The sequence below is a fragment of the Artibeus jamaicensis genome, unplaced genomic scaffold, assembly GCF_021234435.1.
Source record: "Artibeus jamaicensis isolate MK-2021 breed Jamaican fruit bat unplaced genomic scaffold, CSHL_Jam_final scaffold_847, whole genome shotgun sequence".
NCBI lineage: Eukaryota > Metazoa > Chordata > Mammalia > Chiroptera > Phyllostomidae > Artibeus > Artibeus jamaicensis.
The window spans coordinates 2,300,556-2,324,189 of NW_026522057.1; the positions used below are offsets into that span (position 1 = coordinate 2,300,556).

At 54.2% G+C, this 23,634-nt stretch overlaps 1 protein-coding gene across 8 annotated transcripts in view; it reads right to left on the reverse strand.

Annotated features, from left to right (window-relative positions):
• Window positions 1-589: 589 nt before the first annotated feature.
• The window catches only part of ST3GAL3 (ST3 beta-galactoside alpha-2,3-sialyltransferase 3), a 193,999-nt gene continuing 170,954 nt past the window's right edge, over window positions 590-23,634 (reverse strand). For 6 of the 8 annotated variants that reach the window (XM_037149565.2, XM_037149562.2, XM_037149563.2 and 3 more), the window contains 5 exons: window positions 22,834-22,929; window positions 22,350-22,536; window positions 5,947-6,093; window positions 5,627-5,773; window positions 590-1,577 (listed from right to left, as the gene is read on the reverse strand). In XM_037149565.2, coding sequence (XP_037005460.1) covers window positions 1,488-1,577; window positions 5,627-5,773; window positions 5,947-6,093; window positions 22,350-22,536; window positions 22,834-22,929 — 667 coding nt within the window. In that variant the 3' untranslated portion in view covers window positions 590-1,487. The remainder of the gene's footprint in view (window positions 1,578-5,626; window positions 5,774-5,946; window positions 6,094-22,349; window positions 22,537-22,833; window positions 22,930-23,634) is intronic. The other 2 variants (XM_037149564.2, XM_053660212.1) reach the window with 2 other exon arrangements.

A 23,634-nucleotide genomic window follows, 5' to 3' on the forward strand; every position in this document is an offset into this window, starting at 1 on the left:
TGCCTAGAAGCTCACTCCATGCCTCAGGTGCTGGCATGTGTTTGGCCCATTCTCAGGCCTGCCTGGGGGTGCTGGAGAAGGGGGCCAGGAATCAGACTCCAGGGCTCTAAGGAGGTGAGGTGGGGAGAGACACCCCTGCTAATGTTCGAGTGCCCGGAGCTGCACCAAGCCCTCCTATGGAATGAGAAGAGCGCGCTGGGGGCAAGGAGACCCTGCTGTGCTAAGGGCCCTTTTGCAGGGCTCGGCAGGGTATCTCCCCTGCGCCTGCAGGAATCTGTCCCTGCAGCACGGGGGCTGTGGCTACCCAGAGGCACTGTCCTATGACTGTGGGCTTCAACCCTGCCCTCTGGCCCCTTTACGAGGCATCAGGGGAGACTCGGGAAGGCCCAGCACCCCGGTCCACCTCTCAAGGCAGGGGGTGCAGGGCTGTGCGGGATGAGAGTGGGCCCAGAAGGCCCGTAGGGGGCTGGCTGCCCGGGTCCTGCAGCTGACGCAGGCAGTGAACTGGAATGAGGGGTTTGGCACAGCTGCTGAGGCCCCGGGTTCCTGTTTCTTCCAGGAAAGGAAGAGAAAGCAACAGGAGACCAGGTTTAGGGAAGAGCTTTATTGCTTCCGTGGTTGACTGCCGCAGCCTGGGTGAGGTCCTTAAGCCTCACTCTGCTCTGGTCCAGGCTGAAGGCAGAACCCAAGGACCTGGCAGTCTCACTGCTGAAGCCCAGAACAGCGGCCAAGCTGGTCGGTCCAGGCCCGGCCTCACCCCGAGCTCTGAAGCTCTCTGTGCTCCTGTCCAGAGGCTGTCCTGTTGGCTTGAAGGGTGGCTCCAGGGCTCCCCTGGGGGACTGTCAGGGGCTGGCGTGTGGGAGTACCCCATCTGTTCCCCAAGAAAGGCCAAACAGTGTCAGGAGCTGAAGGCGGCTGGCATGAGATCCCACGTCCCTCCCCGTAGCTCCGGAGCAGAGCACTGGCTAGTTGCGGCACCCCCACTCTGTGGGGGGGGCCCATTGGCACCACTGCCTGACGGGCCCTCTACTGGGCCTCTTTCTGCACAGCAAGTGGACCAAACGACATCTCCAACCTTATCTAAAAATAAATTATCCCTCCCCTCCCCCCCAAATTCACAAAATGATCATACACCAAACACTGATTGGAGAAATAATTCCGGCAGCCGCCTTGCTGCCTAACGTCCACCTCCTGCATGCTGGCCTGCTGGCCATGGCTGGGGCCTCCCAAGCCCTGGCTTCAAGGATCCAGGCCGAGAGTGAGGCCAAATGCTGGTCTCTGAGGCTGGACTGAGCAGACACAGCTCTGGCTGCCCTGCCAAGGCCTCGCCACCCCTGGGGCTACTCGGCACAGCCCCTCCCTGGGTCTGAGGACTCCCGTGCCTCTCAGGCAGAGCCAGACCAAGGCCAGCGAAGTGGGCAGGTGGTGGTGGCTGCTGCTTGCTCTTGGCAGTGCCAGGACCTCCGTGGCTCTGTGCTGGGCACATCTCAGATGCCACTGGTTAGGTCAGTGATGACACGAGCTTTGACCAGCTTCCGCAGAAACTCTTTCTCTCGCTGAATGTTGTGTGTCCAGGACTGGAAGGAAAGAGATGGAGGAGTGGTCAGCAGGGCAGCCTGGGTGGCTGCCGGGACGCAGCCCCACCACAGTGCGCTTCCCAGAGCCCAGTGCCCTCTTCTGACCACCACTGTCCAACGCTCTGCGTCCCAGTTCCTCCTCTTCTCATCACGGGGCTGGGAAAATACAACCTCCTGACTCCTTTTCCCAACCCAGAACTGCGCCTCTCCTTGCAATCTTAGGAGATGAAGGCTTTCCAGCCTTGTCCCCAAAGACTTTAACCCCTCCTTGCCCAGAAGCACATCGGGACGCCTAGGTCCTAGGCACCGCGGACAGGCCGTGTGAGTCACTGAGGTCTGGCCCAGGCCTGGGGGGTGGGCCCTGCTGCAGAGAGCCCTGTGGGACTTAGTCACTCTCCAGCCTGATGCAATCCACTACTCCAGGCCTGCGGGCAGCTGATGAAATCCTGCCTCTCAGTCAGAGGAGCCAGGAGGCCAGAGGGCAACAGGCTCATTTCACGGTTAGTATGGAAATCGCAGGGAAGATGCTGCTGCCTTCTCTTTCGGGGTGACTGTGCCCAGGTTTGGGTTCTTTCCTCTCCCCAGTAGCCACCAGCAAGCTTTGGTGACTAAGTCAAAGAATGAAAAAGGTTTGAAAGAATGGGTGAATATCAATAGTCTTGCACTGATACTCATCACACAACTGGATACATAGTCTGTAGCCAACTGACCACTACGTAGCACCTGTCCGCGCTGAGCCTCAGCCGCAGCCACGGCGACAGTAACGGCCACTGCCTGGCAGTGTGAAGAACTCCCAGTTCCGACCGGTCCGTACTCTGATCCAGTCAGCTCTCTCCAGCCTGTCACTGAACTCTGCCGTGGGCGAGTTGCCCCTCCTGTTGCAGACCCCTGGGTGATCTGTCCTTGTTCTTTAAAAACTCAAGCATCTGCCTCACTTTCTTTGAAGGCAGGGACAATGTGGCACAGAGCAGGTGCCCAATAAATGTGCTGAATGACATGAGATGTTGCAGGTGAGACAGTGGGGGTGCGGAGGGATGGCAGCACCAGGATCCAAGCTCAGGGAGAAAGCCAGGCAGCTCTTTACCTGTCGCCCCACCCCCCGCCCCCCCAGGAGGAAGTAACCAGTCCGATGGGTCAGCTTCCAGGCTGGGAGTCACTGGCGGTGAAAGGTCAGCAGAGGACTGGGTACTTGATGATATTAAAGAATTATTTTTCTAGGTGTGATAGTGGTAATATGATAGTAGAAAACAGTCATATTTTTGAGAAACTTACTGAAATATTTGTGGCTGAAATGATACGGTATCTGAGACCTGTTTGCAAATAATCAGTGGGGGGGGGGTATGAGAGGAAGCAGCAGATGGAACAGCACCAGCCACGGGCTGCGGCTGGGGGAGGCAGGTGACAGCCACCTGGGGGTTTGCAGTATTGCTCTGTCTGTGACGATGTCTGACACTGTTCATGATAAGAGTAAACAGAGTCACCTGGGGTGCAGCTCCCTCAGCCTGGACAGTGCCGCCTCTCTGGGGCTCTCCCGGATTCCTCCTCCCATTCAGGTGGCAGGACAGCTGGGTGGAGCTCTCCACACTGTGTCTCTGGGTCCCCAGCCCCACCAGGACCCCCGATTCCGGACGCGGATGTCCATCCCGTTCACAGGCCACATGCTCGGAAGAACCTTCCTTCTGGCAGCCCTTTTTCTGCCTGCGTCTCTGGCCCTGGCTCCTGTCCCCTCACCCCGCCATTCAGCATCGGCATTCCCGGGCGCTGCCCTGAGGACCTGCACTTCCTGGTCCACCGTTTCCCTGGGAAACCTTGTCCTGCCTGTCTCTGCACCTGCAGCTATGCTGACAACTTGTGCTTCTGGCCTGGGCTCCTGCTGGGCTGTGGCTCCGGCATCTTTGTCTCTGGCCTAGATTGCTGGGACGGCCTCCTAACTAGTTTCTAGTCCTGCCCTGCACCCCGCCGATTTCTGCTGCAGCCACAGGAAGCCCACCACAGGCTAATCCTTGGCGGAAAATGCTCCTGCTTCTGCGGATCCCTCCAGCCTGCAGAGCCAAGTCCCAGCTCCTCCCCACGGCAGAGAAAGCCCTTCATGACCTGGTAACTGCCTGCCTGCGTCTACTGTCTCTCAAGTTCACGTAAAAATAATGTGTCAGAGAGCAGATGTATGCATAGTAAACAGAGGCTGGGAGGCAGGCAAAAGGTGTGAGAACAGTTTGGAGCAGGCAGGGGACAAAAGAGCAGGAAGATACATCATGACAGACAGAGACAGACAGGGTCACGGCAGTAAGTGACCCTGCCAGGGTCACAGCCAGAGCCGCTGCGGGTGCTGGAGCTGTCCTGCACCCCAGTGCAGGCAACGGAGGCCCAGCTGGAAGGCTGTTTCTGGTTTCCCATGAGAGTTCCAAGTCTTTCATACACCCTTGAAATGACTTCCAATTACTGAAGGCGGCCTGAACGAACCAGAAAAGCCCCAAGCAAGCTCAGTGGTAACTGAAGCCACGGACGGGGGAAGCCAGTGTCCGGGAGAACGTGAGTGACAGGGAAGACTGTCTAGGGTGGAGCCCTGGCCAATGCTGGCTCTTAAGGGGTGGACTGAAATCGAGGACACAGAGAACAAGAGACCTGGCCAGCAAAATCAGAGGAACACTAAAAATTACTGATTCAGATGTCTACACAGGGAAAGTTTCAGAAAGGCAGGGGTGGTCCACATAAAACGTGTTTCTGAGAGCACTGGCTGGCGTGGCTCAGTTGGTTGGGTGTTGTCCCACAAAGCAAAAGGTCCCGGTTTGATTCCTGATCAGGGCACAGGCCTGGGTTGCAGGCTCGGTCCCCAGCTGGGGCACATGCCAAGAGGCAACTGATGGACGTTTCTTTCTCACATTGACGTTTCTCTCCCTCTTGTTCTCCTTCCCTTCCCCTCTAACAATAAATAAGTATTTTTAAGTGTTTCTGGGAGATCGGGAAAGGCGAGACCTACATGTGTCCATTGGGTTGGAAGCCTTGAGGTAAGTCACTGGTGACCTTGGTGGGAGTTGGGTCAGGTGAAGGGGGCAGCCAGGCTACAGGGGGCGAAGGGCCATGCGGGAGTGAGGAATGCAAAGGGGACAACCTCACAGGAGCTGCCAGAGTCCCCACTGCAGCTTGTGTCCTGCCTGGAGGCGGAGATGGTAGTGGCAGCTTTCAGGGAGTGTAAGGCCTTGGACCAGTGCGGCGGGGATGGGGGAAGGGCACACGAAGACTGGAGCATAGGAAGGTGAGTTGGCTGAGGAGCGCCCCTGAGTTCGCAGCAGTGCTGTGACCTGCACAGATGGAGGTCCCTCCAACAACCCCCTGACGCCAGTGCAGGGGCAGGGAAGCTCCTTAGTGCCTAGCCCACGATGTCTGAGGCCCAGACAGGCAGCAGGGGAGGCTAGTGGCAGAAGTGAAGGGAGTGGTGAGGGGTCAGATTGTCCACGTGGCTCCTGCTGGGAGGGGGGAGATGAGGGAGTGGCTGCTGACAGTCTGGAGAGCTGTGATGATCCTGAAACTTTAAAATGCCTGAGCACATGGGTCGCCTGGGAAGGACTGACAGGGAGATTTGCCACCTGGCCACAGGGAAGGGGGGCGGAGCTACGGGAGGTGTCCTGAGACCCAGACCGTATTTGCGGGTCGTCCTAGGGGGCAAGGAAGTCCTCTGGGAGGAAGACAGGACTTGAGTTAGAGAGGATGCTCTAAGCTGGTGCCAGAGTTAGCGTAGGATGGCTGGGGGACAGCGAGGAGGAGGCAGGTGCAGGGCCAGGGGGAGGGCCAGGGAGGGCGAGTTCAGGAAGGAAACTCTGGGGTCATGGGGAGTCTGGGGTGGGTGGGCGCACAGGATGATTTGTGGTCAGAGAGGTCCACAGGCAGGGACAGATCTCCAGTGTCCCAACTCAGCTGGGGGGGTGGGTAGCGCCCTGCTGGAGCTCTGGGCGGCCACAGCAGCCACTGGCTCCTCCTTTTACCATTTGCTTGTGAACACAGAGCCTGTCCTCGCGCTGGAAATGCCCCCTCCGTCGGCCCTGCCCCCACACCTCTTTGATGGCTGCCATGCGCACGGTCTCATAGTAGTGCAGGGGTGCATTGGGCGTGCTCATGTCGTAGCCAAAGCCTGCGACTGCCACCTCATCACAGCCGTGTAGTGCCATGGTCACTGCCACACTGCCAAGGGTCGGGATGTTCTGGAGGAGGGGAGGGCAGAGTGAGGCTGAGCTCCTCAGCCAGGCTCCCCGGAGCTGAGCTCCACTCCCGAGGACTGAGCCCTCTGCTCCCACCCTGCTGCCCCATCCTTCCTTCCCGCAGTCCCTCAGACCCAGGGACCCCTCCTCCTTCTCCTGGGGCCCCAACATCTCACCCCACGGCCCATGAGGCCGTTGTTGAAGGGAAGTCCGATGAGGGTGAAGGCGGCTTCCTGGATGAAATATGGGTTGAGGATACGAATCTCAGGGGGCTCCTTGGGCACTCGAGTGGCCACAGACTTCCAGAAGCCATCCGACGCACTCTGTGGGCACAGGACAGGTGAGTGTGAGCTGGGCCTGCAGCTCGTGATGGGCTGAGTGGCAGGGACCCACAGCGTTTCCAGGTGAATGAGAAGTAAGGTACAGGGCATGAAGTGATGCTGGAGCTGGGCGTGTGGGACACACAAGGATGGCAGAGGGAGGCCTCGGTGTGCCGGGATGCACAGTGTGTGAGAGAGACGGGGTGGGAAGGCAGCATGGGGTTAGGCTCCAGTGCGTGATGGAGGATCCAGAGAGAGCTGCATGGCAGGGGCACAGGGGGGGGCACTGAGGGGTCCACAGGAAGAACCAACAGCCCAGCTATCCCCCGCCCCTTGGCAGCTGCTGCGGGGCCCAGAGGAGCCTGCCCTCTCTCTCCTATCTGCTCTGCTGGGCTCCTCTCCTTTCCCTTCTGCTGTGTCTCCTGGCTCTCAGTCAACTGTTCTAAAGTGAACCTGAAAAATAAAGACAGAACGTGAGCTACACGGCAACCCAGAACAACATTCAAATCCCAGGTCTGCCGCTGACTAGAGTTGGGTGACTTTGGTCAAGTGACAAGCCCTCTGAGCTTCAGTTTCTTTAACTGCAAATAGGGGACCGTTCTTCCTTCAACGACCTCGGCGCCACAATGGAAAGGCATCGCTCTGAAACCTGACACCCCAGCGTGCTTTCCAGGGGCACAGCTGCCTCTCCTCACCCTCTCCCTTCCCCTAGTCCTGGGCCCTGCTTTTCTGGTCCAGACCCTGAAGCACACCACTTGGGCTATTTCCCTGTGAGCTCCCTCAACTCCCCGCCCTTTGCCCTTCTACAGCCTCAGCCCAGGGAAGACCTGAACTTGGGACCAATCTATTCATCCTCTCTTACAACTGGGCTCCTGACTACTGCTGGAGAAAGCCACAGACCAATCCTGCAGGCAGGAGCCATTACCAAGCCAGGGACGCCAACCTGCTATATCCAGGGAGTTTGTTATTTGCCTAGAAAACCTAAAAGAACCCACTGAACTCAGTGGGTACAATACTTATGTAACAGGGTCTGTGCTCCAACAGGAAAGTTGCCAGCTTTCACACAAAAGAAATCCTATTTGCAGTCCTAAAGAAGAGTAATCAAATACTGATCAATAAATTTAAATATGTGGGACCTCTAATTTATAAAAAAGCCACAACCCTTTACTGAGAGATGTAAAAAACGACTTGAAAAAATGGGAGACAAGCCATACCTTGGATCAGAGGCTGAACAGTAACAAAATGCCACTTCCTGCCAGGTTGGTGCAGGCTTCATACAATTCTGAGAAAAATCTGAATAGGGTTTTTGTTTTGAAATTTACCAAAAGGATTCTAAAAACCCATCCAAGTATTTAACAGTTAAAAATGGCCCTCCAATTTAAAAAATTAGGTATTAGACTATAGTATAAATCTGCAATCATTAGAACATAGATGAGAACCACCACGAAGCTCGATGACTCCAGACGGCCGCCCGGGGCAGAGCGGCTGTGCGCATGCGCGTGCCTGGCTTCGTGGTGAAGGCGGCATCAGTCACCTCAGGGGAGGAGAGGGTTTTCCCAGCAAGAATGTTTAAAAATTTGCTATTTAGAAAGCAAAGGTCCATTTACTGCTTCTCCTGCTTTAAAAAAAAACAAAAAACTAAAAGAAGATTTAGACATGTATCTATTTTATTATTATTTTTCATTTTCATTATCATTTTATTGTCATTCTATCACAGTTGTCCCAACTGTTCCCTTGGTCCTTGTCTGCCCATCCTATCCCCGCTTATCATCAAGCTTCTGGAGCATCACTGCTCTGTGAGAAGTAAAGGGAAAGGTAAACACATTTCGAATTTGTAAACATTTTAGTGCTTAGGTGCATCAAAAATATAATAAGCAAAATTAGGAAGGACACAAAAAAAGTGGGAAAAATTTTGTCACAATAAAAATACATACTTTAAGAACTCACAAAAAAAAGACACCCCATAAAAATTGGAAAAGAATATAAAAGGTTAGTATACATGAAAAACTCAATAGTGATAAAAATGCAAATTAAAATAACTAAATACTGTCTCTAAAACACAGGGTGAGCAAAAGTAGGTTTACGGTTTGTTTGTATGGAAAATAATACAATAAGAGATAATACAGGAGTATACTGGGTTTTGCGCACTCACAACGGAAAACCTACCTTTGCCCACCCGTGTATCTGTGTGTGAGCGTGCCCACGCGCGCACACAACTCGGTGCTCGTGGTGGTGTGCGGAGGCGAGGCCCCCCCCCACGGCTGCAGGAGTACAGTTTGCCACAACCTTTCCAGAAAGCAACCCGAGTATGAACCGAAAGCCCTAAGGCTGTTTATACTCAATGACTGTAAGTTGCTCTCCTAAAAGTCATGAGAAGGGTGAAGATCTTTGTAAAAAGCTGTTAATTACAGTGTTATTTACATATTGTAAAACCTGAAAAAAATTCCAAGTTTACCATACAGATTTAGTTAAATGAAACATGTCTATAAATGTTGCAGATGTGGAAATTATGTTCCCTGAGAATTCTGGCACAGGGGTGCACATGCCACATCCAACCGGCCCTCAGTGTTCCGACACCTGAACTCTTCCCAGGCTCCCAGAGCTGCTCCGTCGCCTGTGTTCGCTCTCCTCCACAAGCCAGAAACCTCAGAATCGACTTCAGATTCGTTTTCATCTCTCCAGCCCGCCCTGTCCTACTGGTCCTCTAGTCCTTTTGATTCTATCTTCTTAGAATCCCACAGACGCACCCCTTCCTCCCAAATCCCTCAGAAGTGCGGGCCTCATCACCTTTTAATTGGACTATCCTAATGACTGGCCACTTGCAGTATCTGTCTTGACAGCCCGGAGCCAGATGGAGTGACCGGAACATAAATGGTACTCAATAAATAGTCACTAAATTCCACCCATTTAGTCAACAAACATGTAATCAGTACCTAGAATGGGCCGCCTCTGCCCCCCCAACCCCCTTCCACTCTGCCAGAGTGATCTTTCTAGATCCAAAGCAGACCTCATTAGCACTGCCCACAGATCTGAGCTGCCCAGCCAGGAAGCCCTGCCTGCCACTCCAGCTCCATCCCAGCCTGTCTGAAGTCCCCACCTGCTAATTCGGGACTCCGTGCTTCTGTGCACGCTGCACTATCTCCAGTGGCCTTCCCACATCTGTCCACCCGATCCAACCCACTCGTTTTTTAAGACTCAGCATATCCTTCTTTCTCATGTCTTTCCTAATCCCATTCTTCCCCAGGCATAAATGACCTCTAACCTTCAGGAGGTAACAGAATAGAGTTAAGTCTGCTCTGGTTCGAATGTGGAGCCCCCATGAGTGGGATTAATTCCCTTATGAAAGAGGCCCCAGAGAGAGGTCTTGCCCCTTCCGACAAGCGAGGACACATGGTAAAGAGGGTGGTCCATGCACCAGGGAGCCCTCACGAATGCCCGCTCTGCCAGCACCATGACCCTGAACTCCCGGCCTCCAGGCAGTAAGAAATAGATTTCTATTGTTTATTAGCGCCCAGTCTGTGGTGTTTCGTTACGGCATCCTGAATGAATGAGATTCAATGCAGCTCTGGCCATTCTCTGCGTGAAGACCCTGGGCAAGGAACTCGCCATTTCCTTGTGGACAAACCAGGATACTAACAGTGTTTATCTTGTGGACTTTTGTAGGAATTAGATAATTCAGGCTGAGTGCCAGCTCTCAGTCACCTGATTGGCTGTTATCCTCATCATCATCAGTGGTGTGTTGTGACCCTAAGCCATGCAGGGTGGAGGTGGATAAAGGACACGCAGTCCACCCCCCGGCTCCTCCACTGCTCTGCGCAGAACAAAGAGCTCCCACTGGTCAGTTCCTCTTCAGGCCTGTCTCTCCTGCCTTCAGTGGGCCCTCTCTACTCCAGCCACGCCCTCCTCATGTCTCCCCACCTCTGTGGCAAAATCGGTTTCTCTAGTAAACCCTGTCTGTTCTCTAAGGGTCAGGTGAAAAAATAGGCCCTTGGGGCCAACTTCTCTGTGTCTCAGACCTGTGAGTCTGAGGGCAGAGCCCAGTCCGTCGTGCTCCTGTGCCCCCCTCTGTGTCTAAGAGAGGTGTCTGTGTGAGGGATAACAGGACCCAGTGGGAACGGGGAGGGTAGAGAAATGGACACTATCTTACACAGAGCTGGGCAGAAGCCCCTCCTGAGACGGCCAGACGTAGACCGAGAGGAGTGGCAGGTGCCAGCCTGTGCCAGCTGAGGCACAGCCTCTGTCCCTTCCCCAGAGCCTGGCAAGCCCCAGCAGTTCCCCACCTGGGCTTCCTGCCCATGCGTGCCCCACACGCACCCGAAGAGGAAAAGGCGCCGGGGCTGCTCTGCAGAGGGAGGAAGAGCCAGGAATGGGCACAGCTGGGGGTGTGTGCCGGGCTCCAGGCTAGTTTTCAGAGACATTATTTACATCTCGTCAACCTACACCAACTTCACAGGTACGAACCCAAGATGAAGCAACCCGTTCGAGGTCACGCAAGTGGCCGTGCCAAGATTTAAACACAAGGGTTGGGATTCCAAGTTGGGTGCTCCTCCTGCCATACCACTTACTATTATCACTGTTGTTCCCACCTCAGGAAGTTGGGAGTCAGGAATGAGTAGGAGCTCCCTTCTGCCCTCAGGGTCTCCAAGGTGGCTGAGGGTCCCACACCCCCTTTCACCACAGGGGCCTAAGGCTCATGTTGGTAAGAGGACTTGGGATGCACGACAACTACGAGATTCTGAGCTGGACCCAACTTCAGAACCTGGGTACATTCAGGACATGAGACGCCCTCTCTGAAACTGTTTCCCAGCTTTCCCCATGTGCTGAAAGTCCCCCCACTGTGTGAAACTAGGAAGTTACACTTTTTGAGAACCCGACAAAAGCTCGAGTGGGGAGGGTAAAGCTTCTGCCTCTTCCTACCTGTACTCCTTCCTGGGAGGAGAAATGACTGATCTGGCTGCTTAGACCTGAGTACAGAGTACATCACATTTCCTGGTAGGAGGTAAAACACTCACTCACTCTCTCTCTCTCTCTCTCTCTCTCTCTCTCTCTCACACTCACACACACACACACACACACACACACAACTTCTTCTTAACCCCTTGCTCCCATGAAGCAGGGAGCGTGGGGAGGTGCAGCCTGCCTCCCTCCTGGTCTCTGCCTTGCTCACTGTGCACTGCGAGCCCAGCAGGTCAGCCTCTGGGGCGGCCACCAGCGTGGCACAGAGTAATGCTGGCGCTCGGAGCAAAGGATGCTGGAGTTTGGGTCTCGAGCTCCAGAAGGCTCTGCATTAGAGCACTGGACAGTGGCACGGTGAACGACTCTGAGCCCCAGGGTTATTGTTTCCCGATCTGTCATGGTCCTGATGCAAAGCCCCTTAGGAATTTCAAACAATAAGACCAAGATATGATTTGGGCATTTCTGTGTTTCCCCAACCATAAAAAATATCAAATACCAACAAAACCTCGGTCTGGCTCCTAAAAGAAAAGCTGTGACTTCTCTTCTCAGAAACACACACACGGGCACATACACATTACATTTTGTGCCACTGCGTTAGGTCACAGAACCCCAAAGTCAAGGGTACTTGCTGACTTCAGACTGAGAGTCTCTGGTATGGAGTAAGAAGAGATGGGAACGCTGTTCAGAGTCCTGTAAACACCACGCCGGAGGGCGGGTGGAAACGGAGGGGCCACGGAGATGGAGATCAAACAGCAGGAGGAGGCGCCGGCCGGGGTGCGGTGCAGCGGAAGGTGGTGGGCCCTGGAGTCCAAAAAGCCCGGGTCACACCCGGATCCCACATCTGTGTCCCCTGGGCACGTCCTGTAGTGTCTTTAGACCTCAAGTTCTTCCTGCATAGCAGGAATGACAAGACGTACTTCCCAGACAGTTGTGAAGATTATATGCCACATTTGGCAGATAGTGAGAGCTCAATAAATCTTATCTATTCTGATTATGAGTATCACAGAAGCCAAGAGAGTAATGCCGAGGGTGTGGCTGGAGACGCCAGATGCCGGGGAGGTGGTACACAAACAGCCGCCCATTCACATAGGGAGCCTGGGTCCTGGGAGGAGGGTGGTGGGCACCAGAGGCCTTCTTGCTGCTGTACTGCCAAGCCTGTCCCCAGAACACAGCTCTGCCCCACAAGGCAGAATCATGTTTGGTTCGAGGCCTCTCGCATCTCATTTCCCTGACCCACAGGACACGACGGAGGCTATCCTGCCACCAGCGACGCTGGCCTGGAATGGTCAAACCTCTCCTCAAGGCCAGCTGTGGGCTGCATTCTTTGTTGAATCCCTCCTCCTCCAGGAATGTCCCTGCCTCAGTCAAGTCTGGACCCAGCTCATTTGTGTGGAGCCGCCAGCCTCCTGCTGATGCAACTTGTCCTGCTCTTGTCAGAACAGCCAGGAGCGCCGGCGGAACACACATGGAAGCAAGCGCCTTCCCAGCCGGGCTCGGCACTGCTCCCCCGCGCCCCTCTCGGCTCTTCTGCAGGACAGAAGCGGTCTCCAGGCCACGCAGAGAGGCCCAGGAGGACAGAGAGTGACCATGGCCTGGCTTCCTGCAGCCAAGGGTTGAGGTGTCCACTCCTGCTCCCTGCTGCCCCTGCCGTAGGGCAGGTCGCCACCTCCCACGGGGTCACTTTAGCAACCAGCAGGCCTCCCTGCCTCCGTCTTGCCTCCCTTCAATGCCGTCACAGCCCCACACAAATCTGATCTTGACATTCTCAGGGCTAAAAGCTTCCACTGCCCACTGAGACAGCTTGTCAGGACAATTGACAGCCTAGGTCTGGTTTATGTTTTCCTTACCCCAAGGGAGTCTGTGATCCAGTGAAAGAGAGTTGTATACAAATATCCCAGTACGTGGCAGGACCACAAAGTGAGAGAGAAACAGAGAGAGGCTTAAAATGTCTGCTCTGCTAACTTCAAATATATACATACGAGGCATATCCAGAAAATGTCCACATGTATAATATATAAACTGGGAGGAACAGCCAGGTGATGTACTAAGAGAACTCTAAGCAAAATGAAGAGCTCAAAAAGAAGACTGCTTACAGACGTAAATGTTTCAAAGCTCAGGATTAACCTGGGTCAAGCAATCAACACACAAGGGCCTGTCACGTACTTTTGTACAGTTATGTTCGGTAATATTTTAGACAATGAACAACCCTTAAAACATGGGTTACAGTCATACAAACAGAGACCTTTAAGAATATCTTATCTAGTCTCCTCCTAAAGAAGCCAAGGCCCAGTAGGTTTGTTTTCTTAACCAACCTATTTCCCACAAGCGATCTAGCCCCCACTTTCCCCCGACAACTCGGACCGGAGTCCTTGATCCTCTCTGACCTTTCCTGCTCCCTCGTCCCCAGGAACCGAGCAAACGCTCAGTCTGCGGCTTCTGCGTAGACCTGTCCCACCAGGGCATCTTCCCCCACCATTGTGCGGTCAGCCCACCGCGGCTTGCAGGCTAGGCTGCCCCAGTAATTCTGTTTCTGAATCCTGGCACTGTATCTGCTAACTCCGTGTGCCTAGGAAGTTCGTTAAGTCTCACTTTCCTCATCTATAAAATGCGGACGTAAGACTGGCAGGTACCCTGTAGTGTACCTGTGCTACGGCGGTTAGAAGTCATGCGCACAGTATGTCTGGCACAGTCAGCTCATCCATTCCTGCTCGTCAGTAGTCCTTAGGACAAAGTCTGAGCTCCCAGATGTGCCTTTGATTTCTAAGACCCCTCACCATCTGCACCCTGCCTGCCCAGCCTCACCTCCAGCCCTTGTCCCCACATCCATGTGACCTCATCCCTAACATCTGTGGGGCCAGGGACAGAATGACAAACGGAAGTCCATGTACCACACACGTCTGAATTTTAGGTTCCAAATAATCTGTAAGTTACAAATCAAGGAATCAAACTACTACATAAAATACATTCTATCCTCCCTTAAAAAATGACCCGGAAGGCTGGGTTTGACTTTGGAACTCCGACTCCTGGGGATCTGTGCTGGACTGTCCTGGCGTAGGGAGAGGTAGGTCCTGCCCCCTTCCTGCCTGCACATCCAAGTTCTGCTCATAACCTTCCTTGGACTGAGGGATATGCACAGGGAGGTGTGTTCTGCCCTGGAGGATGGAAGTGAACTTGGCACTGACTGTGAGGGTAAGAATTTCTGAGGTCTCTAGTACTTAGTAATGGTCTGGCAAGGAAGGATGGGCCTGGGGTGGGCACTTCCCTTTAGATCCTGCGTATTCCTCTTCACTCCACGGTCTAAGGACAGTCCTGCAGTCACGCCACACACGAGATACACTCAACTTTTTTAAATTCACAAAATATACACACTTATTGCCAATGCTGTTTCCGTGCCTGAAACTTTATCTTCATCTGGCCAACAACTATAAGAAGCTCAGGCAAGCAGCTTGTTGGGTTCAGTGCTTACATAAGTGTCCTAGAGCCCATGAAATGGGGTGGCTGTGCCTCCTCGGGCAGGGTGGCACGTGCTGCCCTTGCCAGACCCTGCCAATCTCGTTTACGTGCTCGGTCCCAGGCCCTGTGGCTGGGTGTCCTGCCCAGTGGGCAGGCGACACTGGCCTTGCTGAGGCTCACGTCTCGGGAGGCGATCCTCACCTGCAGACGAGCTCCGTCCCGCTCCAAGAGGCTTTTACACGAAGGTGCGGGCTGAGGCAGAGGAAGAAGCTGGTTCCTGCTCCCGACACTGAGCCCAGTGCTGCTTCCCCGAGAGCAGCTATGGGGGCCGGTCCAGGGGCCCCACCCTCCGAGGGGTCGCTGGACTGCCGCTGCACAGTCCGGCGAGTGGCTGAACACACTGTGCACAACAGACTCCTCCGGCTGTATTTAGGTTCGGCCACTACAAATGACACTATAGGAAACATCTTTGTGTGCGGACTTTTCCTTCCTCTGGGTGACGGCTCCTAGTGCCAAGTGTGACTTCCTTCCCAGAAAGCTTGTCCCCAGTCACACTCTGACCAGTAGCTTTTGGGAGCACCTGTCACTGCGCTCTTGCCAAAGTTACGTGTCCCAATTTAAACAGTCTTTAAAGATGTGGTGGGCAGTAAACGGCGCCCTGCTGCCTTCACACGAATTTCTCCGGCTGCTCGGAAAGTTAAACTGACTTCTGTTGTTCACTAGTTTTACTCCCTCTGTGTGACCTGCTCAGTCCCCGGCCTGTTATCTGCTGGGGTCATAATGGTTTTTTTGTCAACTATCTTGATAAGAGCCACTCATCTGTCATGTGTCCTGAATACACTTTAAGCATCTCGTGGTACTCAGTCTTTGTCGGGTTGTTAAATTTTTATACATGATCACATCTGATTTCCCAAGCACTGCTGTCCTTTGTAAGTTCTTTTCCCTCCAGGGACTCAATTTCTATTCTGCTTTCTTCAAAATTTCCTTTGGTTGTGTTTTTATGTTTTACTTTTTAGTCCATTTGGAAATTTATCTTGCGGTATGCTATGAGGAGGGCGTCAGAATCCCCACTGAAAGCTGCATTTGGGACATGCGACGAACAGAAGGAGTCGTCAGCCTGGTGATGCCGACACAAGCAAAAGAGGCAGAGCGCCAGGGACTGTTAAGTTTTCATTTCTTTACCAAGGACCATGACCTTGGAACCTCGGGAAGAGGATCAAACAGGGCTCGGAGGAAAGGGTACCTGGGAGAGGCAAGCGGAGAGCGAGAGGACGCAGGGGTCTGAATCCAAAAGCGTCATCTCCCAGGACAATGAAAGAGAAGAGAGGGCTCACAGAGAGGCAGAGCTTTGGGTGGCACTCCCGGCTTGGCCAGAAGTTACTGCCGCCCTCTGGGCCTCGGTTTCCAAATTTATTTATTCATTAATGAGAGCTAACTATGTTTTAAACACTGCTGGAGGTGATGCACTTACAGAGATAAACAGGGCAGTTTCTGCCTTCCACGGGCTTGTAACAGGTAATGGGTAAGTAAATCCTCAGGTGTAACAATGCCTGTTACAGAGCAATCAGATGAATTGAGCTTCCAGGAGTTTGGCCATGAGCTTTTAAGAATCAAGAACTACCCCTAGAATTTAGTACGGTGCTGGGCACACAGTGAATGCTCACTGAGTATTTGTTGGCAGGTTGTCCCTTTAAAGGCAGGCAGAGGTTGAGCCCACTGGAGTTAGAATCCAAAGTCACTGCTGCTGGAGAGGTTTGGAAGCCAGGCTGGAGAGAGCTGAGAAACAAATGGAAAAAACACAGCAATGCATCATGGACAGGTGGTGCCCCTTTAGAAACCCAACAGAGAAGGGAAGGAGAGGGGGTGGACACAAGATAAAGAGAGGGCTTTTACCTTTAAGGCGAGAGACACCTGAACAGATTTAGAGAGATGAGAAGAGGACACAGTGAAGAGGCAACAAGAGTGAACAGAGTAAGACGGGTCCTGAGAGGTGGGAGGAGATGGCAACCAGAGCACAGGAGGAGACAACTGAACTGGAGTGGGGGTGACCTTTAATTTTCCTCTGGAGCTGGATGTACAATGCCAGCTCATCTCTCCAGGGATGGAGAGATGAACTGGAGAGCGAGCGAGAGCAGGTTCTGAGAAGAACAAGGACCAGGGAAAGGACAGAGGAGTGGGGAGAAGCAACCAGCGCTGCCAACTCAGCTTCCCCTCTGGCTCCCTGAGTGACTCCCCGGTACTGGGATGGCTGGATGTGAAGTCATGGGAAGAGGAAGCAGTCAAGTGAGAAAGGCAGTATTTGAAGCCTAGGGCTCCATATGATTTTGGTGGTTGACTTGGATTTGCCAAATGAATGTATTAAGAATAAACGGGCCCTGGCTGCTGTAGCCCAGTGGATTGAGCACGGGCCTGCAAAGCAAAGGGTTGCCAGTTCAATTCCCAGTCAGGGCACATGCCTGGGTTGCAGGCCAGGTCCCCGGTGGGGGACACATGGGAGGCAACCACACATTGATGTTTCTCTCCCGCTCTTTCTCCTTCCCGTCCCCTCTCTCTAAAAATAAATAAATAAAACATTAAAAAAATAAATGGGAGGTGTTACAGTATGATGGTTAGAGTGGGGCACCCGGGGCCCCAAAGGCTGCTCTGCATTTCCTCAAGGCACTGGCCCCCTGGGGTCGTTGAGATTGGCTGGCTGATGACGCATGTAGGTCAACAGCCCCTGGTCGGGCATGTGGAAGAGCTCAGTAGATGGTAGCTTCTCCCACTGTCATTGGCAGGTAGGAGCCAATCAAGGGAGGACTCTAAGCAAGGGGTGCTGAGGTCAGATTTATTTCTTAGGAAAATCCCTGGGACCATCAGAGCTGAGTCTGAATTTGGCTCTACCACTTAACTGAGAGGTACGTGCTCTTGAGCATGTAACTCTCTGTGTCTCAGTTTCCTAATCCCCCAAATGGGGTAATAACAATACCCGTCTGGCAGGGTCATTATGAAAACTAGAAGAAGGAATTCAAAGGCTAGTAAACTGAGGAGCTTACTAAATGCCAGCTACGATGAGGATGCTGGAAGGAGGAGGAGGGAGACGACAGGATATGAACCAGAGGAGGAGGGAGACAGGCCCGAAGAGGAACAGGAGGGGGCAGAAGAGACTCCCGGTAACGATTATGAGACAGTAACCAGGAGGTCACAGATGAGAATGATGAGGAGGAACCGAGGGTGGTGGTGACATGAGCCCCAGTTCCTGGGCACTTCTGACCCGAGGCAGGGGAGCAAAGGTTGGGATGTGGTAATGGGGAATTAGAGGGGGTGAGAGGCACCTTACAGAGATGGCTGCAAAGGGGACGGTGTCCCAGGAGGGGTCATCTCGGAGGTTTCGGAAGGGGACTGTGGTGGGGAGGGACCAGGGACTGCAGCTCAGCAGGAAGCTCATCAAGCAGCAGAGGCCCCGGCGTGCCCCAGCCTCGCCACCGGTCCAGGGGCCCTGCACTGAGTCTCCCCTAAGGTGGGTGGTATGAACACTGAGCCCCTCTGGGCAGAACCCATCCCAAGCATCCCTCTGCATCCCCCTCAGGCTTGGGACAGAACACGTTTAGGTGCAGATGAAATCTGATCCCCGTCTCAGGCCTGGTTCAACAGAGCCCCCTCTCCAGGGACCGGCGGCCCTGCGCCCCCGGGTTTCCCAGACAGTCAGCACACCTGTCGTGCCCTTCCCAGGAGGCGCTGGGTTTCTCTGTCCTCTAGGCCTGCTCTCCAACTCCGCTTCCAGGTCAACGCCCGGGTCAGGGCCTACAGCCCAGACAGACAAACGCTTCACTCCCTGGTGTAGCTGGACTTTTCAAGCAGCCAATACCACCAACAGTAATAAAAGAACGAATACCTTCGATACTGGACATGGAGAGCACTTACTAAGTGTCAAGCGCTATGACAGGCACTTGTAAATTTCATCGGGTTGATTTTTGGCCAGTACAAATAATGACAGATGGCAGTGCCGCTCCTTTTTCACAGGTGAGGGGCCTAGGTAATTTGCCTGAGGTAACCAGGCTGAATGACAGTGTCCACATTTCAACCTAAGTCTACTGCCTTTTCCTCTTTAACCATGCTGTCTCTTCCAAATTGAGGCCTAGTTTCCCTATGCGTGAATGTGGGGCCCTGACCAGCTTCCTAAATCCCTCCCTCCTTCCCCAAGGAATGAACTATAGCTGGAAGGTCAGGCATGTGTTAAGACTGTGCACAGGTCAAGCCGAAACCCTTGCCCACTCCCTTTTCCATGCTGGGCTGGAATCACTCCCATACCAACCTGGCCCAGGCCTCCAAGCCTCACTGAATTGATCACCAGTCAGAAGTCCCTCAGCAGTGAGGCCAGTTTTCCAGTCTCAGGAGTGAGGATGAGGAGGGAAAAGGAAGAGCAGGCAGCCAAGGGGACTGGGAGAGCAGCAGCTCTTTGGGACCTCTGAAGCCCTGGGTTACCAGGTATCTCGGGGAGGGAGGTGGGAAATGCATGGCTGCTCTGCTGCTCACGTGTCCTGTCCTGTCTGGGCCCTGGGACAGCAGATGGGAGCCTCTGGCCTTGACCAAACATCAGGAGGAGGCCACTCAGGCCACAGCACCCACCACACTGCATTACAACTCTAGTTTCAGGACTGTGTCTCCCATTAGACTGTGAGCAACTATGGGTCCAAGACCGTGTTGAATTCATCTCTGTATTCCTGGGGAGTGGCACAGTGCCAGCATAGACTCGGTGACGCCTGGCAGATGAGCGAGTGGGTGGGAAGACGGAGCCAGGTGTGTATTTCACAGGGGCGCCGAGGGTTTACAGGAGCTGGAGGCTGCCCCCCTCACCACGGTCTTACATACACCTACACCTTCACGTCCCGGGTTCCACCCTCCCTCCACACCCGGCTTCCCCACTCAGCAGCCCACTGGTGCTCTTCTGACCTGTTCCAAATGCACGTGACCTGCTCGCTGGCTTAGTCAGGGCTCCTGGGATCTGGGAGATAAAAGGCCTTTTGGTAACTTATTCGGAGTTACTGGTGCTACTGTTGAGTGAATCAGGGAACCAAATGCCCACAAACAGCTAATGAGGAGGGTCTGGTGTGGGTGAATAATACAGCCAGGCCTAACATAGGCTGTTTTGGAGTTTGGTCTTCCTTTCCCACATCTTTCCACATCCGGTCAGGACTCCTGGGTACCAGGAAATTACACTCAATGAGCAACTGCTCACATAGCAAGCAGCAGGCAGCAGCCATGACTGACTGACGCCGAACACCTGTTTCTGCCCTGCCCAGCTAGGCCTTGGCTCCTGAACATAGATCTGCATCCTGCCAGAATTTTACAGGTGAGGCTGCAGACAGGTGTGGAGAGCTCTCCAGCGGCTGCATGGTTAGAAACATCACTGCAGGAGCAGGTCAAGCCTGCAGCTGGGCACCAGATGGGAGGGGCCTGGAGAAGCTGCCTGTCCCACGTTTGCCTGGGTCTCAGAGCCAGAGAAGTGAAGTAGAGCAGAGGGGTCCTTTGAAGGCATTAGCCCTGGGCTTGGGTGGAGACGGCTACTCAGAAGAAGCTTCCTGGGTAGCCAGAGGGTCTGGACAGACCCCCTCCAGTGCCAAACTGGTGAGGCCATGGGCATCATTGCCTTCTCTCTGGCAGCTCATTCTAAAGACCCAAATTATCTTTGACATTAGAGCCAGGGAAGGCTCACAGAACTTCGGAAGACTCCTCCCTGTGTCCTCTCTCCTCCCCACTCACCCCACCAACCCCGCGGAAGGCAGGGATCAACACGAGTCTGGTCCTCAACTCCTGGGCATGGCCTGGATAGGACAGGACAGAAGCATCGGCACAGCTGAGCATGGGCCTGAGCACAGCCCATACTTCCTCACCCCAACTGCTCTAGTACCTTCAATCAGCCTGCCGCCAAGGCCAGGCCACGCGGCGAGCTCCTCAGTCTTCCTGGGGAAAGTGAGGCCCTGCTGTCTGCTCCCGGAGTGGCCGGAGCACAGTGCGAGTTTTCTGACTCTAGTTGACTCCCTTCCTTTTCTCCTTTCTTTCCTTGCTCCCTTGGATGGATAGTAAGAGCCCTGAGTTAACTGACCTTGACATTCTTAGAAGGAATACATGACAAGCCCCCCAGCTGGCCCTGGCCCACCCTGCCTGCCTCCTGACTGGGGCTGCCTGTCCTACCTCGGGGGAAGCAGGGCCTGGTGTGTGGGCCAGCTCTGATCATTTATGGTGGCTGGGCAACAGGAGGGTAAAAAAGGCAGACAGGACTGGGTCCTGCCCTCTGGGAGCGCCTGTGACAGGTGGGCAGAGGGAAGGAGGCCAGGGTGGCAAAGCCGCCTCCAGGGTCCCTGGGGTTCTCCAAAGTGGACCCAATTTGTTCCCATTTCTCCCTTAAAAGTGCCTACCTGTGATCCCAGTTCTACTGCCTTCAAAGCAAAGCAAAGCAAAGGGCTCTGAGGACACCAGTGCCTCGGGCTCTAGTGTTCTAAAAACAGAAGTGCTCCCTCAGTCGCACTCTCTGCCTGGTTTCCGTGGGCAGCGGGGGGGCCCACCTGCAGCTGGGGCTGGATGAAGCCAAAAACTTCCTCCCCTTTGGTGAGCCAGGCTGGACCCAGTGGAGCCTGGCCACCTTGTTCAGCCTGGTTCTGAGGTGGGCTCCCCTTCCCTACTGTCCCACCTCCCTGAATTCCTGACTTTCTGTCTTCACTCTCGCTTACCACCTACCTGACACTGCCTGCATTTGGCCTTGCTTGGGAAAGGGCTGTGGAGTTCAACCAAATTGCACTGAGACCTCCACAGGCAGGTTAAGCTGTTCCCATCCCTCAATTCTTCTCTAAATGTCCATAAAAACTAGCTTCTTAGTGTGGGCGGAGGGCTGTCTGTCACCATTCTCCTCTGGTAGGAGGCATGGGTACTGGAAGATGAATGGCGTGAACTCTGCAGTGCCCCTCCCCTGGGGTGGCTGGTGACAGCTGGTTGAGGGGAGGGAGGATTGGGCCTGGACAAGTTGGCAGGCGTCCCTACGGGCCCAGAGCTGAGATACAGAGGTCTCAGGAAAGGGCTCAGCGTGTGGTCCGCTAAGGAGCGGCCTGAGCCTACTTGGCCACATGCACTCCCTAAAGAAACAGGCCCGGCCCTTGCCTGTCTAGAACAATGAAGACAGAATCTGGTTGTTTCCAGAGTGGGATGACTCAATGGCAAGTTGGGGACCCAACTGCAGGTCAGTGGGAAATGCAGAAAGTAGAGCGAGGCCAGGACTTACCCATGAGCTTGGGGAGTGGGCCCATCAAGTTGAGGGGTCTACAGTCCCTGCAGAATGGCCCCAAGGTCCAAATAAGGCCTTCTGCCTTTAGCATGAGGTTGACCCATACAACCAGAGTCAGAGAGACCTCACAGAGGTACGAGGGGTTGAGGAGGCAACTACAAGGTCAGGTTAGGAGAGTGTGAAAATCTGGAGTAATGCTAGGGCTAGCCACATGAGAGCGTTTCTCACCAGGGGATCTAAAGCCAGAGAAGGGCCCATGGGGGCTGTTGGGGAGGGACTTGGGGTCCGGGTTGGGGCATGGCCACACAAGGCTGAGGAAGGACCACGTAGCCGCTGGAGAGCTCTCCGCACCTTGATATCTGAGGCAGGTGGCAGATACTAAGCATATCAGCTCCAGAAACCTGGGCCAGTCGCTCTTGAGATCTGGCCTCTCTGTCCCTCAGTTGAGTTTGGGTGTCTTTCAACTTTGGATCAATAATGCTTCTTTTGAAAGGTTCTGCTCTGTTCTTTGCTGGGTTCACGGAAGGGGCTGACCTGGAAGCTGGACAAGGCCAGGGCAGAACGGGAAGGAATTGGTGCACAGGGAGCTCACCACTCTCTCCTTGTAGACGATGTACTTCAACCACTTGAAGTCCTGCCACTTGAAGCCAGCGAGGACGAAGAGAGAATCGCGTTCATACTGCTCAGGCCGCTGCATGGCGCCCTCTGGGTAGGTGATGCGCAGTGTAGTTTTGCTGCCCACGTCCTTCTCAAAGCCTTTCACTGGTGCTGAGTTCAGTCTACAGAAAGCAGGCCCAGTCAGAGCCTGCCTTGGGCTCACTGCATGTGGTCTGTGGGTCTATGTTTGGGGAAGCACTCTGAGCCCAGAATACCCCAGGCAGAGAGAGTAAGGAGCCCAGGTCACCTGGAGCCATCTAGCTTTCCATTCTAAAACCTTCCAACCCAGGGTTCTTCTTGAGACCTCTGCTGACCTCCAGCCCAAATGGACAGATCATCAGACAGCTCTCTCTGGGCTTAAGGACCAGGGTTTGGGCCAGGACATGCAGCTGCCTGAGGCACTGCTTTGAGGAGCTCACCTGACCACAATGTCATAATCATCAATTCGTGACCCCAGTGACTTGTTGGCAAGGACACCTCCGTTGCCCACGATGATGCAGCGGCGGCAGCTGAGGCTGAGGGGAGAGAGGCAGAGACCTCTGGAGAGCTGTCTACCCGGTATCCTCGTCCTCTACCCCTTTGGCCCTTGACCCCATGCCCTTGACCAGGCACAGGCTGGGATAGAGGAAGAAGACTGACTGGCTTCTGGCAGCATTTCCAAGGACAGGCCAGCACCCCACTGTGGGGAGCCGGGTCACTTGGAACTCTCAGATCCCCCACTCCCTAACACCTCCCCAGGAAAACATGGGAGAGGAAAGGGCTCAGACACTCGCTCCGTGGAGGTGACAAAGGAGGCTCTGGTAAGATGGTGCTCTGGGTAAAAGATTCCTCAAGAGTTAGTGGGGTTGAGGCAGGTTTTGGGGGAGAGGGAAAAGAGGGCTGAACTTGAGGGCTGTGCCAGAAAAGCAAGAACAGAGAAATGGGCTGGAGGCGCCAGGACTTAGGGCTGGGATCGCACTCAACTAGGAAGCCTCCATGCTCCCAACAGCCATCAGGGAACCCTACTCATTTTGCTCTCCTGCCCCTGATCCTGGGGTTTCTTCCATCCAGTGTCGGTCGGCTTCAGAGGCACCAGTGCCTCCTGGATGTAAGCCACGGCCCCTTCAGCTGCCCCTGCCATCTAGCTCCTCCATCCCAATGGTGGGCATGTCCCAGCCCGGTGTCTTCAGTTCTTACCCCGAGACCTCTGCTGTCTGAGGGCTGAGAGGTCTTGCCAAGAG